Raw genomic sequence first — 15,746 nt, 5'->3', positions numbered from 1 at the left:
TAACGAAGATGTCAGTTTTCCTAGGCTACTACTGTATACACACACACACACACACACTATAATACTTTATATTGTAACCATATAACACCATAAACGGAATATATCTTTCAGAATTTAGATTTAACAAAAGTAATGTGAGCTGTCAGATATAGATGATAGTTTAATAGCTCTTTATGATTATTAAAGATTAATGAACTTTTGGGTAATATAACAGACAATAAATCATTAAATATTCAGACAAAATATCGACGAATTGTATTGTTTTTTTTTTCTATTGCTTTTATTATTGTTTGTAAACTCCAAAAAATGTGGTTGCAAACATATAGTTTTTAATGATTAAAAGCTTAAAACTTGGTAGAATATTAAGAAATTATTTTGATATTATTATAGGCATAATCTTAAAAGAAGCTATCGAATGCATCAGTCAATATTTGGAGAAAATATGTAAGTACTTTTTTCATGAAAAGTTGAATTGCTCAGACAGCGTTTGCAATTAACCACTCAAGATGAGAAAAAGAAATCATGCTCATTCTGCATCTGTGTACGGAATATAGTATTAGCCTTGGACACTTTTTCAGGTGTGTTCAGATACTTGTTCAGCAGAGCTCTGTATTTCTCAGGATGGCCGCCCATATTCTCCACCTTCCAAGTGTAATAGGCATTGGTTGGGGGTGTTCTGAGATTATCACCCAGCCACACCCAGAGTCTGGAGCAGGGCAGGAGACCCACAGCAAAGTACAGCGGATCTTCTTTTTCCAGGAGGCTTCTGTAGAACGACAGATACTTCCTCATAGCTGGAGTTGGCTGGATGGGAGGAGCACTCTGTAGAAATGAGAATATAAAGCATCTTCAGTGGATTCAGAAGTAAAGTTTGAAGTTTGAATGTTGGTTTTGTTCTTACCTTAAAAAAATATTGATTAAGCCGTATGTCTGCAAAACGTTTGTAGCTTGAGCATCTGCCTTTCATGAAGTCCCTGAGGTCATCGGGTTGAGTTACTTTTACACTCATTTCCTTCAGCATTTCCATCATGTTCAGTACGTAGTTGATGTCCTGTAAGGTGAAGTTGACGTATCGCTCCGCCTGCAGGCTGCCGTTCTGCATTTTTATCAGGAAGTCTCCCCGGATTGTCTCATAAGCAATCCTCCACAGATTTAATTTCCAAACTGTTACTGGGACAGTTACCAAGTGTGTACCTGTTTTACACACAAACCAATATTAAACTGAATTCTTAGACAAGAAGATTACTATTTGTTACTGGTCAATGCAACCTCTCATGTATTTGTGATTAGCAAAAAGCCAGAGAAGATGAAAAAACAGCCATTATATTATAAGATCCTCATTTATTATAGAAATTAAAAGTGTTTTTAGATTGTCACATTTATGAGTGTAAAAACAACATTCAGTAATCATGCCAAAGACCTTACCTATGTAAGAAACAAAAACAGAGAAAAGCCACCGTCTTCATGTTTCTTGAGTCTTGATATCCGCTTGTCTACAACTTCCTCAATCTCCAATCCAAGAACTACAGTTTCTACGAACAGCCACTTTCACATACTGTATGCAGAATTACGCAAGCCTACTGTTTTTATATTTATAAGTGAATTTGCAGGATAAATTCTGAGGTCAACTTTTAAGGAACTTGTACAGTCATGGAGTAGAAAAGTCTGCTGCTTTGTCTAAAGTGGTGGAACCAGAAATACAGAATGTGATTCACCATTGATTCATATTATGTATTAAAACATTGTGTATTATGGGTTGATGTTTAAAATACAATAAATATTTTCTCACATAAGCAATATGCAATTTATTTTAACATTTTGCTCAAATTCTCTTTTTCGTACTTGGGTGAAGCATGAAGAGGCATGTAAAACTGATGCCTCTTATATACATTCCATGGAAAAAATCTGATAGATCTGATGGAACATTTAATGTAATTTTACAGTAAAATATCTAGTTCAGTCATGAAACTCTAGAAAGCGCAGACTGATAGGTAATTTACATGCAATTAGCAGGCAATCACATTATTACCGCATGGCACAAGCTGATTGGCCTCTGCTGGTCCTGCAGCCAATGAGATTGCTCAACATTCAAATAGAGTGGTTCAGTGTTTGCTGTAAGCTGGTCCTGCAGCAGTTACTCTGAAACCTTCCACCTCCACCAGCTCCACCTGCCTAGATCTGCTACGGGATTCATGTATGTCTATTTATGCAGCAGTAGCATGTCTGTGAATCTATTAGCAGTAGTAAGTCCATACTTGGTCTGCAGCAGCAGCGTAGCAGATCTAGTCCACCAACATCAAATACATTAACATTGCCATATTCAGTCGATGCCGATAGCCTCGTGGGCAGCGCACCGACATAATATAGTGCCGTTGCGCTTCGGGCGACCCAAGTTCGAGTCCCGGCTCGCGGACCTTTCCATTCTTTCTTTCCCACCTTTTCTATCCTGTCCACTCTATACTATACTATCACAATAAAGGCAAAAATCAGCAAAAATAAAATAAAAAAACACTGCTATATTCAATAATATGCTAAAACTATTCTTAGAGTTGTCATGATTGAAATACTGTTAATTGTACAGTTTTTTTGGAAGTGAAACAGTGACAAACTGTAAATTCACATTCCCAGAATTCCCTGTGTGACACTTCACTTTTTTTTTTATTTAAATAATTGTTTCTTCTTATTTTTTGCTATCAATTATGTACATTAGGGTCTTATGTTGTTAAAATATTGTTTAATGCAGGATTGTGCATTTTCTTTCTATCTTTAATAATAAAAAACATTGAAAATGAGTAACAATTTAGCACCATAAATGTTTTTCAGAATTTAAGATAGATTCTCAAAAGTAATGTGACATATCAGACATATTAGATTATATTTTTTTTTATTGTTGTTTGGTTGTTATTCAGACAGAATAGACACGTTTACATTTTTGTTTAAATTGGCTGTGAACATGCATATCTTCATGCGTACATTAGACTTGATTAAAATATGAAATAATTTTTTTTTAAATAATTAAATAAATTTTATTACATAATCTTAAAAGGCAAAAAATATATCCATCAATATTTTGAAAGCATTTCAAATCATTTGTTTCATAAATTTTGACAGTATAACTTTTCTAACAACCCGTCATCAACCACTCAAGATGAGGAGAAGAAATCATGCTCATTCTGCATCTGTACACGGAATATAGTATTAGCCTTGGCCACTTTTTCAGGTGTGTTCAGATACTTGTTCAGCAGAGCTCTGTAGTGTTTCTCAGGATGGCCGCCCATATTGTCCACCTTCCAAGTGTAGTAGGCATTGGTTGGAGGTATGCTGAGAGTATCACCTAACCACACCCAGAGTCTGGAGCAGGGCAGGAGACCCACAGCAAAGTACAGCGGATCTTCTTTTTCCAGCAGGTTTCTGTAGAACGACAGATACTTCCTCATGGCTGGAGTTTGCTGGATGAGAGGCTCACCCTGTAGAAATGAGAATATAAAGCATCTTCAGTGGATTCAGAAATAGGGTAAAAGTTTAAAGTTTAAAGTGTTTCTGTTTTTACCTTGAAAAAATATTGTTTGATCATTGAGTCCGCAAAGCTTTTGTAGCTTGAGTATCTGCCTTTCATGAAGTCCCTGAGGTCATTGGGCTGAGTTACTTTTACACTCATTCTCTTCAACATCTTGGTCACTTTCAGTAGATAGCCGATGTCCTGGATGGTGAAATTGACGTACCGCTCCGCTTGCAGGCTGCCGTTCTGCATTTGTATCAAGAAGTCAGTCCCGAGTGTCGCACTGGCGATGTCTTTATTCTTCTCCCACAGATATTCGTACACATCCTCCACAGAGCTGGCTGCCAAACTGTAACTAAAACCAGATATGCACAAGTCATCACTGAAGACTGTTTATGTACATGAATTTATACCCCATAAAACTGTTGAAGAACTTCTGGTATCATGAAAATGGTGCATTTAGGACTCACCTGAAAGTTAAGAAACAGAGGCACAAAAGGGTCGCAGTCTTCATCTTTCTTGGATGCTGTAGTGCACTTGTCTTCAGCTCTTATCTGTAATTCAGATTCTAATCTGTTATTTCTACAGTGAACCGCACTTCTTTTATAGTGGCAGTTTATTAGCTAATGCTGAGTTGCGACAATAGATGCTGGCAATGACGTCAATTGTTTTACTTTTTTTGGGGGAATCTGACTATACATCAATTCCCTTTTGAAATAGTTTTTTTTTTTAGATTAAAATGCTCATTTCGATTCTTGCGAACTTCCTTAACAACCCTGTTGACATCCTGCCAGTCTCTCTCTCTCTCTATCTACCTATCTATCTGTCTGTCTTTCATGCCTTTAAATAATATTTAGTACACATACTTTTTCATTTATCTAATACAATTTCAACAAATTTAACTTCAACAATTTAAATTTCTCAGATTTTTTAAATAAATTAACATATATTATACATTTTTTTGCATTGTCTTAAGATTTTATGTAGTATTATGCAACAGCAGCTAAGAAGTTCATGCCTCTTTGAAAAATAATCAAAAAAGCTTTAAAATTCTGAACATTTCATCTGTCATATGTGACCCTGGACCACAAAACCAGTCATAAAGGTCAATTTTTTGAAGCACATCATCATCGTCTGAATAAATAAGCTTTCAATTGATGTATGGTTTGTTAGGATAGGACAATATTTGGCTGAGATACAAATATTTGAAAATCTGGAATCAGGAAAAATCCAAATATTGAGAAAATCACCTTTAAATTTATCCAAATAAAGTCCTTAGCAACACATATCAACTCAAAAAAATAAATGTTTGATAGATTAATGGTAGAAAATTTACAAAATATCTTCATGGAACATGATCTTTACTTAATATCCTAATGATTTTTGACATAAAAGTAAAATTGATAATTTTGACCCATACGATGTATTGTTGGCTATTGCTACAAATATACCCGTGCTGCTTATGACTGGTTTTATGGTCCAGGGTCACATATTTCATGGTGTTTTGTGTTTTTACTAATATTCAATACAAAGTAATTTTTTTACATTATGAATGGCAAATGTTTATCAGTATTTATTAAACAAAACAGTTTTAAATACTAAATATAAGTGCCTAATTTAATACTACTTTTTTATTCATAACTTTGTCTGTGATATTTATAATTCATATTTTTCCTCACATAAAGCTTATATGTCTTAATATGTCTTAAAACGTGATTTGTGGGTTTCTGTCATAAACTGAAAGTGTGAGTGCCCTCACGTTCACCGGCACCCTTACACGTGGTAATCATCTTTCGTAAGACATGACAGAAAAAGTTCTTCTTTCTTTTTTTCTTTCTTTCTGTCTTTCTTCTTCTTTTTTGGCTATGAATTCCTATAATAAGTATTAAACAGTCTAATTTTCACAAGATCATGCACAATTGCAGTTGGCAAATGAGTCACATGGGCACACAGTGATGAGTACATCAAGAACAAAACTTTCTTGCATTAAAGTTCTCTGTCTGTGGTGACTAAAGAATTTCCAGAATTGCAACTTCTTTTTATTAACATACATTAATACATCATTACTTGGTGATGTTTTGGGCATTTCTTAGAAGAAGACAGAAAATCATGGATATGTTTCGAAATGGTTAAATGGTCCAAAAAAATAGTCACATTATGACCGCCATACAAATGAATGGGGGGAAAAAAATACAGAACTTTTGCAGGGTACAACCTACAAATCAGCCAAAATGCAGAAAAAAGGCACACAGTAATGAAAGGGGTTATTTAAAAAATATATTGTAAAAATTGTGGAAACAAATGCATCATTATTATTAAAAATATAAATCCAAAATATAAAATATTAATATTAAATAATACACACACACACTTACACACAAGCGTGCACACACACACTCACGCTCGCACACACACTTACACACACACTCTGTCACACTCACGTTCGCTCACACTCACACACACTTACACACACACACTCTCTCTCACACACACACTCTCTTACACACAATCGTGCACACACACAGACACACACTCTCTCTCACACACTCATGTTCGCACACACAGTCTCTTACACACCCACACTCTCTCTCTCTCTCACACACACACACACACACACACACACACACACACACACATATAAAGTGGCTCAAAAATATTTAGATCTGGTGACTGTGCACTGCAGGCCATGGGAGATGTTCAACTTCACTTTCTTGTTCATTCTGTCACAAGTCTGTGTGTATTGGTGCTTATCATGCTGATACGCGGTAACACCTTTAGGGTACAATGGTTTGAGAACGGTCCTTGGTAGTGACGCGCCCATCAAGCTGAGTAGGGAATGCCATCGATTGCAGCCCAAACCATCACTGATCCACCTCCGTGCGTCACTCTGGGCAGCAACAGTTGGGTGTTGAGCCTCTTTGGAGCTTCTCCACACCGTAACTCGCACAAATGTGGGAAAGACAGTGATGGTGGACTCATCAGAGAACAATAGATGTTTCACATTGTCCACACCCCAAGATTTGCACATGAAACTGACATTTGGCAATTTGTCCTCGTTTGAACTCTGATATGTCTGGATTGCAATATTGCACAATTGGCATGTATAAAACAATTGACTCCAAGCAGAACTATGCTTACAAAATCATAATCATAATATTAAAGAAGATGTCAGTTTTCCTATGCTACTACTGTATATATATATATATACACACACACACAGACACACACTATAATACTTTCTATTGTAACCATATAGCACCATAAATGGAATATATCTTTCAGAATTTAGAATTAACAAAAGTAATGTGAGCTGTCAGATATAGATGATAGTTCAGTAGCTCTTTATGATTATTAAAGATTAATGAACTGTTGGGTAATATAACAGACATTAAATCATTAAATATTCAGACAAAATATCAACGAATTGTATTGTGTTTTCTATTGTTTTTATTATTGTTTGTAAACTCCAAAAAATGTGGTTGCAAACATACAGTTTTTAATGATTAAAAGATTAAAACTTGGTAGAATATTAAGAAGTTATTTTGAAATTATTATAGGTATAATCTTAAAAGAAGCTATCGAATGCTATCGAATGCAACCACTCAAGATGAGAAAAAGAAATCATGCTCATTTTGCATCTGTTTACGGAATATAGTATTAGCCTTGGACACTTTTTCAGTTGTGTTCAGATACTTGTTCAGCAGAGCTCTGTAGTGTTTCTCAGGATGGCCGCCCATATTCTCCACTTTCCAAGTGTAGTAGGCATTGGTTGGGGGTGTTCTGAGATTATCACCCAGCCACACCCAGAGTCTGGAGCAGGGCAGGAGACCCACAGCAAAGTACAGCGGATCTTCTTTTTCCAGCAGGTTTCTGTAGAACGACAGATACTTCCTCATAGCTGGAGTTGGCTGGATGGGAGGAGCGCTCTGTAGAAATGAGAATATAAAGCATCTTCAGTGGATTCAGAAGTAAAGTTTAAAGTTTGAATGTTAGTTTTGTTCTTACCTTAAAAAAATATTGATTAAGCCGTATGTCTGCAAAACGTTTGTAGCTTGAGTATCTGCCTTTCATGAAGTCCCTGAGGTCATCGGGTTGAGTTACTTTTACACTCATTTCCTTCAGCATTTCCGTCACGTTCAGTACGTAGTTGATGTCCTGTAAGGTGAAGTTGACGTATTCTGCATTTTTATCAGGAAGTCTCCCCGGATTGTCTCATAAGCAATGTCGATATTTTTCTCCCATAAAAATTCATAAACATCCTCCACAGATTTAATTTCCAAACTGTTACTGGGACAGTTACCAAGTGTGTACCTGTTTTACACACAAACCAATATTAAACTGAATTCTTAGACAAGAAGACTACTATTTGTTACTGGTCAATACAACCTCTCATGTATTTGTGATTAGCAAAAAGCCAGAGAAGATGAAAAAACAGCCATTATATTATAAGATCCTCATTTATTATAGAAATTAAAAGTGTTTTTAGATTATGTACAATTTATGAGTGTAAAAACAACATTCAGTAATCATTCCAAAGACCTTACGTAAGAAACAAAAACAGAGAAAAGCCACCGTTTTCGTGTTTCTTGAGTCTTGATATCCGCTTGTCTACAACTTCCTCAGTCTCCAATCCAAGAACTACAGTTTCTACGAACAGCCACTTTCACATACTGTATGCAGAATTACGCAAGCCTACTGTTTGCAGGCTAAATTCTGAGGTCAACTTAGTTATTCTGCCCCGCTTACTGGCAGAATAAATTAGAACAACTGAATCACAGGATCATCAAAAAATTTCACCGGGTTAATAGTTCACTGATAACTCAATAGGTCAAAACAATTTTCATACACTATTTTTTATCCTTAGTAGCCAGCACAGCAGAATTTTTCCACTTGTTACAACACTCAGTCCTAGTGACTATTTCTCTATTTCAAAGTTAGCTTGTTAGGCCTGTAGAAGAAAAGAAATGTTAATTCATAATTAATTAGTACAAAAATTCCATCACATTGTCTTCTGCTAGTTAGTGAAGCATTAAACAACTATCTTAATTGCTAAATAACTGATTGGAGATTAAACTAATATCAGATTGGTCTAATTTTAAATAAACAAAAAATACAGATGAAAAATTTACATCAGTAAGAAATTTACTTTTGCTGGTTAAATAAATGTTTAGTGATATCTTCCAAAGATTTCAGAATTTTGGCGTAATTGTTTCTCTATATATTGTCAATATGGCAACTAGTAAATACACTAAGTTTCCTCAAGCTATGTGTGGAATAGAGATCGACCGATATGGGTTTTTCTATAACCGATGCCGATGTTTAGAGGTCAGGGTCAGCCGATGGCCGATATGTGCTGCTGATTTTTAGAGCCGATAACTTTAAGTTTATCCCTTCATTTGCATGCTAAAATGTCACACTAATAATAAGTGGATGCACAACATTTCTAAACATCATTTATTGAACACTGACTTGATTTACATAAAAGTTTTAGAGCATTTATCAAGCTGAATTTTTCAAGTTTGTTGGAACATAAATGTAAACTTAAATATACATTTAAATAAAATAAATACAACTTTATAAATAAAAATCAATTAAAAACTTTGTCATGTTGCACAGCCTAGTATGCAAGAACAGTGCTAAACTCTTAGTGATTTCTGACATTCTTGATGGTTAACGTTAGACAGGTTTAATGAGGATAATAACTGTGCGACATATATATATAGTCATTGATCGGAACACATCACTTTATTAGGCTGATGTCCATTTTTATTCGCATTACACAGTTGATGGAAACACACGCAGATGCGCATATTCTTGAGCTGAATTTTCATTAATGCAAAGTTGGATGGAAACCCGGATATTATCTGCATTAAACCATGCTTCCGAACAAATGTCATACACTTCTGCGCAGTGGCGTAGCGCAAATCCGCAGGGCCCCCCCGCGAGCCGAAAGTCCGAGGCCCCCCGAAGGAAGGTTCAACCAAGAAGGGGAGCCAATGAATATCACACAAGAAGCAACGTGCAAACTTTGCGGAAAAGTTATGCCGGTAAAAGCTTAACCTCGGTCAGTATTCAAAGAGGAGCATTTTCTCTCAGAGACAAATTTCAACATAATATGCTGATAACGGTATATAACTGTCTTAATTTATTCCATAATTTCCTTTGTGGCCTGTACATATAGTGAAAAAAATGAGAAGAATAGTATTTCGTGTTAAACAGCTTGTTTTTTTTTTTTTTTTTTTTAAGTTGGTGAAGTACCCTAAAGCTGCTCTTAATTTTCATTTATGACTGCAGTGTTAGGAAATATTATAGACTGTTAATAATTTTAATTATAGGTCTAATTCATTGTATAATAGACCTAAAAAATGTTTAAAACATTTTCAAAGAGGAGCTGATAGCCTACACTGTAAAAAAATATTCCATAGTTTTTACAAAATAATTTTGGCAGCTGTGGTTGCCACAATAATTTTGTAAAAAATACAGAAAAACTGTAAACACACTTACAGAACAAACTGTCAGTTTTACAGTATAAAACTGTAATTTACAAACAAGAAAATTTGAATGTGAACAAGTAAATGCAACAATACACACTACTACTAAAATCTGTTTTGTACCTTTAACATATATTGACAACCACCATAATCATGCAGGTGGTAAAAGAGAAAGCCACATGAAGAATCAGAGTTCATCACAAGTAGCTTTTCCACTAGTTGAAGTATATACTAATGTAAAGAGGGTGCAAAGAGTCATTCACGCAAACGCAAAACACCATCATGGTAACCCACAACACTTACATAATGCAATAAACATTCATTAAACAACAGAAGATGTAACATAAAACCCTAATGTACATAACTGATAACAAAAAATATTAAGAAACATGATTTTTTAAACAAAATACTTTCAAATGTGGAGTGTCACACAGGGAATAGTGGGAATATCAGTTTACAGTTTTTGACTGTAAATTATACATTGATTTGTTCTTTTTTACTTCTAAAAATTGTAAAATTTACAGCATTTTACTGTGAAAATTACATAAAATGTCCGGTAAGAGCTTTTACAGTTTTTCCCTGTATATAGTACGGGAACTTATTGTTAACCTATTTACTGTTAACCTAATTTTTTTCAGTAGCGTTTTTACAATATTTTACTGTTAAAATCACATTCATTTTTTACAGTGTACGTATTAACAGCAATAAAAACGTAAATCATGTAACGTAAAGTGTGAATGTATATGAATTCCCATGTATTAATATTAAAATCGTGGCTTTAATGATTTAATGTTGTTTTTAGTCGAATTTATTGAAAGCAGTTTACTCATCTACTTAAATAACATTTCTGTTCGTGACTTGTGCTGCTCGTTTCGGAGGATTACATAATGTTAAACAAGACTACAATTTAAAACCTTATGAATAAATTTTCTGTAATTGTTTAACCATTTTGTAATATTTAGTTTGTTTGCTGTGCGACACAGAAGGCGTTTTCTCCTATGCAGTGACTGACAATACAACCATAAGAAACACCAAAGCACAACATAAATTCACAAATCACATCAATTTTATTTGTTCGCTGTACTCCCAATCTTTAGAATCCATATGTTTGTAAGGAACAGATCCAAATTCAGCCCTTTATCCATCGATCTTCATTTTGATTCTCAGCAACAGCGACCATCACAGTCAAAGCTCGCGCTCGTTATGATTCAAATTTGAAAGTAGCGCCACCCTCGAGAAGCGTTACGACATGGTTTACGGCACTGATATCAAACGCTCATTGGTTCTCACCTGCTTCGTCACAGATTACGACATGCCGTGTTTCAGTGGATTGACATTTGAAATGAGTGCGCGCCTTCACGGAGAGAAGCCGGATTCATCATATTTTCATGGATTAATAAGTTAAATTCTGCTCTGTACCCTATAAAAAACTATTACTGCCAGAGAGGACTGTGACTGGAACTCATCATCATTTGAACTACTTTTGACATTTTCGCAAAAAAAAAAAAAATTATTGTGATTACGCTTGTTTGTCTGTCATTCTTTTATTTATATTAGTAGGTAGTTTAAAGAAATGGTTATGGGTAGGTTTAGGGGTAGGTGTAGGATTAGTGGCTCAAAATATCGTTTTGATGTTATATTTTTACTAAAATTGTCATTTTCCTACACATTTCTGCCCATTATGTTTTATTCTTTTAACATTCTGTATAAAATGGGTAGGTTTAGGTTCGGGATGGGGTTTAGGGATCTTACATTTATCTACAAAACGATAAAAGGGAAATTGTACATATATCTTTAAGACATGATAAGATTCGTAAATATTTTAAGTTTTTTCGCTGTAAAAAACGTAAGTATTTTTACGTTTTAGTGCCATAATTACGTCGACATTGTACGTTTTAGCACCTTTCTAAACGTACAAAAATGTACGTTTTGTGTCTTTGAAAGTTACGTGTTAATACCTACGTATTAACAATGAGACCCGGCTGTTGTGAGAGCTGCCGCCTTCTCCACCCCAAGCACAGAGTGAAATTCTCCGACTCCGATACAGGAAAAATAAAACAGAACTTATAACATTGGGGCTAATATGTTAACAAGCAAGCTGCTGGTAGTTTTGGACTACAGTCCTTAAAGTTAACTACAAGTAAGCGAACCTTCAACCAGCTGTAGCATTATGCCAGTTCCCGACGGTTCTATGCTATCCGTTGTTTCTTTCACTAAGTGAAGCAACACCTCATAGTTTACTAGTAATATATAGTAAATATATGGCCATAGGACTTTGAAATATCGGAATTTAAGCCTTAGGCTACCTTTATCTCCCAGGACTGTTGTTGAATGTTCCAAAAGTTTCAATTCACATGTGGTGGCAGCAGCACATTCCACCGCACCAATAACACAGGGCTGCCCGCGGACGTGCCTGGCTTTAAATCGGCACTACTAAACACGGATATCGGCCGATGCCGATATATTAAAAAAAGACAAATATCGGCCCGATATATCGACCGACCAATATATCGGTCGGCCTCTAGTGTGGAAGTATTTAAACCATGTGTGTTACAACTAACCCCACGTTAGTTTGCGCCCTGCTCCCCCCTAGCTTTGGTTAAATTCATATTATGTATTAAAAGTACTAGATGTAATAGTTTTTGTTGTGAGGTGTACTCATTTTTGTATCACCCTAATTTGAGTAAAACTGAAAAATATGTAATCTAAGTTATATTATTAACCTTACTTTCATGTTATAAGTTAAACAGATGTTATATTAAACTAAGTCTTGTCAACATTTTGGAAACTGTTTTTGTGTTCATTGAGATATTGTTTAAAATGTTGCTTTTCAAAGGGGGTGTACTCATTTACGCTGAGCACTGTATGTCTATTTATGCAGCAGTAGCATGTCTGTGAATCTATTAGCAGTTGTAAGTCCATACTTGGTCTGCAGCAGCAGCGTAGCAGATCTAGTCCACCAACATCAAATACATTAACATTGCCATATTCAGTCGGTGCCGATAGCCTCGTGGGCAGCGCACCGACATACAGCGCCGTTGCGCTTCGGGGTGACCCGAGTTTGAGTCCCAACTTGCGGACCTCTCTCTATCCCATCCCCTTCTTTCTTTCCCACCTTTCTTCCTGTTCACTCTATACTATCCTATCACAATAAAGGCAAAAATAAAACTTAAAAAATAAAATTAAAAAAACATTGCCATATTCAATAACATGCTAAAACTATTCTGAGAGTTGTCAAGATTGAAATACTGTTAATTGTACAGTTTTTGGAAGTGAAACAGTGACAAACTGCAAATTCACATTCCCAGAATTCCCTTTGTGACACTTATGTTTCTTCTTATTTTTTGCTACCAATTATGTACATTAAGGTCTTATGTTGTTAAAATAGTTTATTGCAGTATTTTAGGATTGTGTGTTTTCTTTCTGTTTCTTTCTTTCTTTAATAATAAAAAAAAACGTTGAAAATGAGTAACATATATAACACCATAAATGTTTTTCAGAATATAAGACCGATTCTCAAAAGTAATGTGACATATCAGACATATTAGATGATATTTTTTATTGTTGTTGGGTGACACTGAATATTCAGACACAATATTTTTGTTTAAATTGGCTGTGAACATGCAGATTTTCATGCTTACAGTAGACTTGCTTAAAATATGAAATCATTATTTTAAAATAATTAAATACATTTTATTACATAATCTTAAAAGGCAAAAAAAAAAAAAAAAAAAAATCCATCAATATTTTGAAAGCATTTCAAATGATTTTTTTTTCATAAATTTTGACAGTATTTCTTTTCTAACAACCCGTCATCAACCACTCAAGATGAGGAGAAGAAATCATGCTCATTCTGCATCTGTACACGGAATATAGTATTAGCCTTGGCCACTTTATCAGTTTTGTTCAGATACTTGTTCAGCAGAGCTCTGTAGTGTTTCTCAGGATGGCCGCCCATATTGTCCACCTTCCAAGTGTAGTAGGCATTGGTTGGAGGTATGCTGAGAGTATCACCTAACCACACCCAGAGTCTGGAGCAGGGCAGGAGACCCACAGCAAAGTACAGCGGATCTTCTTTTTCCAGCAGGTTTCTGTAGAACGACAGATACTTCCTCATAGCTGGAGTTGGCTGGATGGAAGGAGCGCTCTGTAGAAATGAGAATATAAAGCATCCTTAGTGGATTCAGAAGCAAAGTTTGAAGTTTGAATGTTGGTTTTGTTCTTACCTTAAAAAAATACTGATTAAGCAGTATGTCTGCAAAACGTTTGTAGCTTGAGTATCTGCCTTTCATGAAGTCCCTGAGGTCACTGGGTTGAGTTACTTTTACACTCATTTCTTTCAGCATTTCCGCCACGTTCAGTACGTAGTTGATGTCCTGGATGGTGAAGCTGATGTACCGCTCCGCTTGCAGGCTGCCGTTCTGCATTTGTATCAAGAAGTCAGTCCCGAGTGTCGCATTGGCGATGTCTTTATTCTTCTCCCACAGATATTCGTACACATCCTCCACAGAGCTGGCTGCCAAACTGTAACTAAAACCAGATATGCACAAGTCATCACTGAAGACTGTTTATGTACATGAATTTATACCCCATAAAACTGTTGAAGAACTTCTGGTATCATGAAAATGGTGCATTTAGGACTCACCTGAAAGTTAAGAAACAGAGGCACAAAAGGGTCGCAGTCTTCATCTTTCTTGGATGTTGTAGTGCACTTGTCTTCAGCTCTTATCTGTAATTCAGATTCTAATCTGTTATTTCTACAGTGAACCGCACTTCTTTTATAGTGGCAGTTTATTAGCTAATGCTGAGTTGCGACAATAGATGCTGGCAATGACATCAATTTTTTTTTTTTGTCTGGGAATCTGACTATACATCAATTCCCTTGTGAAATACATTTTTTTTTTTTTAGATTAAAATGCTCAATTCGATTCTTGGGAACTTCCTTAACAACCCTGTTGACATCCTGCCAGTCTCTCTCTCTCTCTATCTACCTAAGTTGACTTTACACAAAAGTGAGGAAACCGATTGCCTTAAAATTTCCAAGTAAAGTAGTGTATTAAATTTTAGTTGTCATAACTTAATTCAGTTAGGTAAAGAGAACTTGTTGGTCAAGTTCTGTTAACTCAAAATCATTAGTTGCGTTAATTTATTACTAGTGTTCACATTACACTCAAAAAAATAACATGTTGGTCTAACTTAATTCAATTATGACACCTATTTCTACACAGTTGAACTGATTTATTTGAACCTAACCTAGGTTAATTGTACTGATGAGTAAAATTCATCCTAACTGAATGAGATCATGAGAGTTTCATTTGGCATACTCTGTGCAGGTCTCCTGAACATAATTCACTCTTGTTGATCCAACCAGTGCTGTTGCAATTCAGACTGGTGCCCTTGTGCAGAGTTGCACAAGTTTTCTGCACTTTTAAGAAAATGGAAAACCCTGTTAGAGTTTAAGTGTTTAATGTTTAGTTATTTTGAACATTTAAAAGAGTTTGTAGCGTTTAAAATGTTTTTTTGTTGTTGTTTTTCATTACCATCGTGGTGAAGAGGTGCGCTTGTGCTTAGGTTGTGAGTAGCTGTTGTACACACACATACATGTTCCATGACCGTTTGATTGAGAGGGGTAGAACTGATGACCATATGTAGACTGTGTAAATGATGTGCTGGCCCTCAAATAAAATTTATTTCAATAAAAACAAATAATTAATGCAATACTTGTTCACATGCTAAGTTTAACATTTGCAGCATGC

At 35.4% G+C, this 15,746-nt stretch overlaps 3 protein-coding genes across 3 annotated transcripts; all 3 read right to left on the bottom strand.

The window, feature by feature from the left end:
- Nucleotides 1-243: 243 nt before the first annotated feature.
- On the bottom strand, nt 244-1,855 carry LOC127511445 (uncharacterized). The gene is made up of 3 exons (XM_051892257.1): nt 1,843-1,855; nt 902-1,194; nt 244-822 (listed from the first exon to the last, which is right to left on the bottom strand). The coding sequence occupies exons 1-3, from the start codon at nt 1,853-1,855 to the stop codon at nt 502-504; spliced, it is 627 nt and encodes a 208-aa protein (XP_051748217.1). The 3' UTR covers nt 244-501.
- Nucleotides 1,856-2,867: 1,012 nt separating this feature from the next.
- On the bottom strand, nt 2,868-4,137 carry LOC127510457 (uncharacterized). The gene is made up of 3 exons (XM_051889983.1): nt 3,970-4,137; nt 3,551-3,854; nt 2,868-3,467 (listed from the first exon to the last, which is right to left on the bottom strand). The coding sequence occupies exons 1-3, from the start codon at nt 4,011-4,013 to the stop codon at nt 3,144-3,146; spliced, it is 672 nt and encodes a 223-aa protein (XP_051745943.1). The 5' UTR covers nt 4,014-4,137; the 3' UTR covers nt 2,868-3,143.
- Nucleotides 4,138-13,534: 9,397 nt separating this feature from the next.
- LOC127510459 (uncharacterized) lies at nt 13,535-14,838 on the bottom strand. Its single transcript, XM_051889986.1, has 3 exons — nt 14,636-14,838; nt 14,217-14,520; nt 13,535-14,137 (listed from the first exon to the last, which is right to left on the bottom strand). Exons 1-3 carry the CDS (start codon nt 14,677-14,679, stop codon nt 13,814-13,816), a joined length of 672 nt encoding a protein of 223 aa, XP_051745946.1. The 5' UTR covers nt 14,680-14,838; the 3' UTR covers nt 13,535-13,813.
- Nucleotides 14,839-15,746: the final 908 nt, after the last annotated feature.

This window comes from Ctenopharyngodon idella, chromosome 4 (genome assembly GCF_019924925.1).
Source record: "Ctenopharyngodon idella isolate HZGC_01 chromosome 4, HZGC01, whole genome shotgun sequence".
Classification (NCBI taxonomy): Eukaryota; Metazoa; Chordata; class Actinopteri; order Cypriniformes; family Xenocyprididae; genus Ctenopharyngodon; species Ctenopharyngodon idella.
The sequence above is the reverse complement of the archived record's forward strand: the minus strand, read 5'-3'. Positions and strand labels throughout refer to the sequence as shown.

Bases quoted from the DNA above. Each gene is read 5' to 3' on its own strand.
- LOC127510457 (XM_051889983.1), bottom strand. From the start codon at position 4,013: ATGAAGACTGCGACCCTTTTGTGCCTCTGTTTCTTAACTTTCAG. The intron at 3,855-3,969 runs GTGAGTCCTAAA...ATCTGGTTTTAG, and splicing joins CTCTGTTTCTTAACTTTCAG to TTACAGTTTGGCAGCCAGCT. The intron at 3,468-3,550 runs GTAAAAACAGAA...TCATTTCTACAG, and splicing joins TCAAACAATATTTTTTCAAG to GGTGAGCCTCTCATCCAGCA.
- LOC127511445 (XM_051892257.1), bottom strand. The intron at 823-901 runs GTAAGAACAAAA...TCATTTCTACAG, and splicing joins TTAATCAATATTTTTTTAAG to AGTGCTCCTCCCATCCAGCC.
- LOC127510459 (XM_051889986.1), bottom strand. From the start codon at position 14,679: ATGAAGACTGCGACCCTTTTGTGCCTCTGTTTCTTAACTTTCAG. The intron at 14,521-14,635 runs GTGAGTCCTAAA...ATCTGGTTTTAG, and splicing joins CTCTGTTTCTTAACTTTCAG to TTACAGTTTGGCAGCCAGCT. The intron at 14,138-14,216 runs GTAAGAACAAAA...TCATTTCTACAG, and splicing joins TTAATCAGTATTTTTTTAAG to AGCGCTCCTTCCATCCAGCC.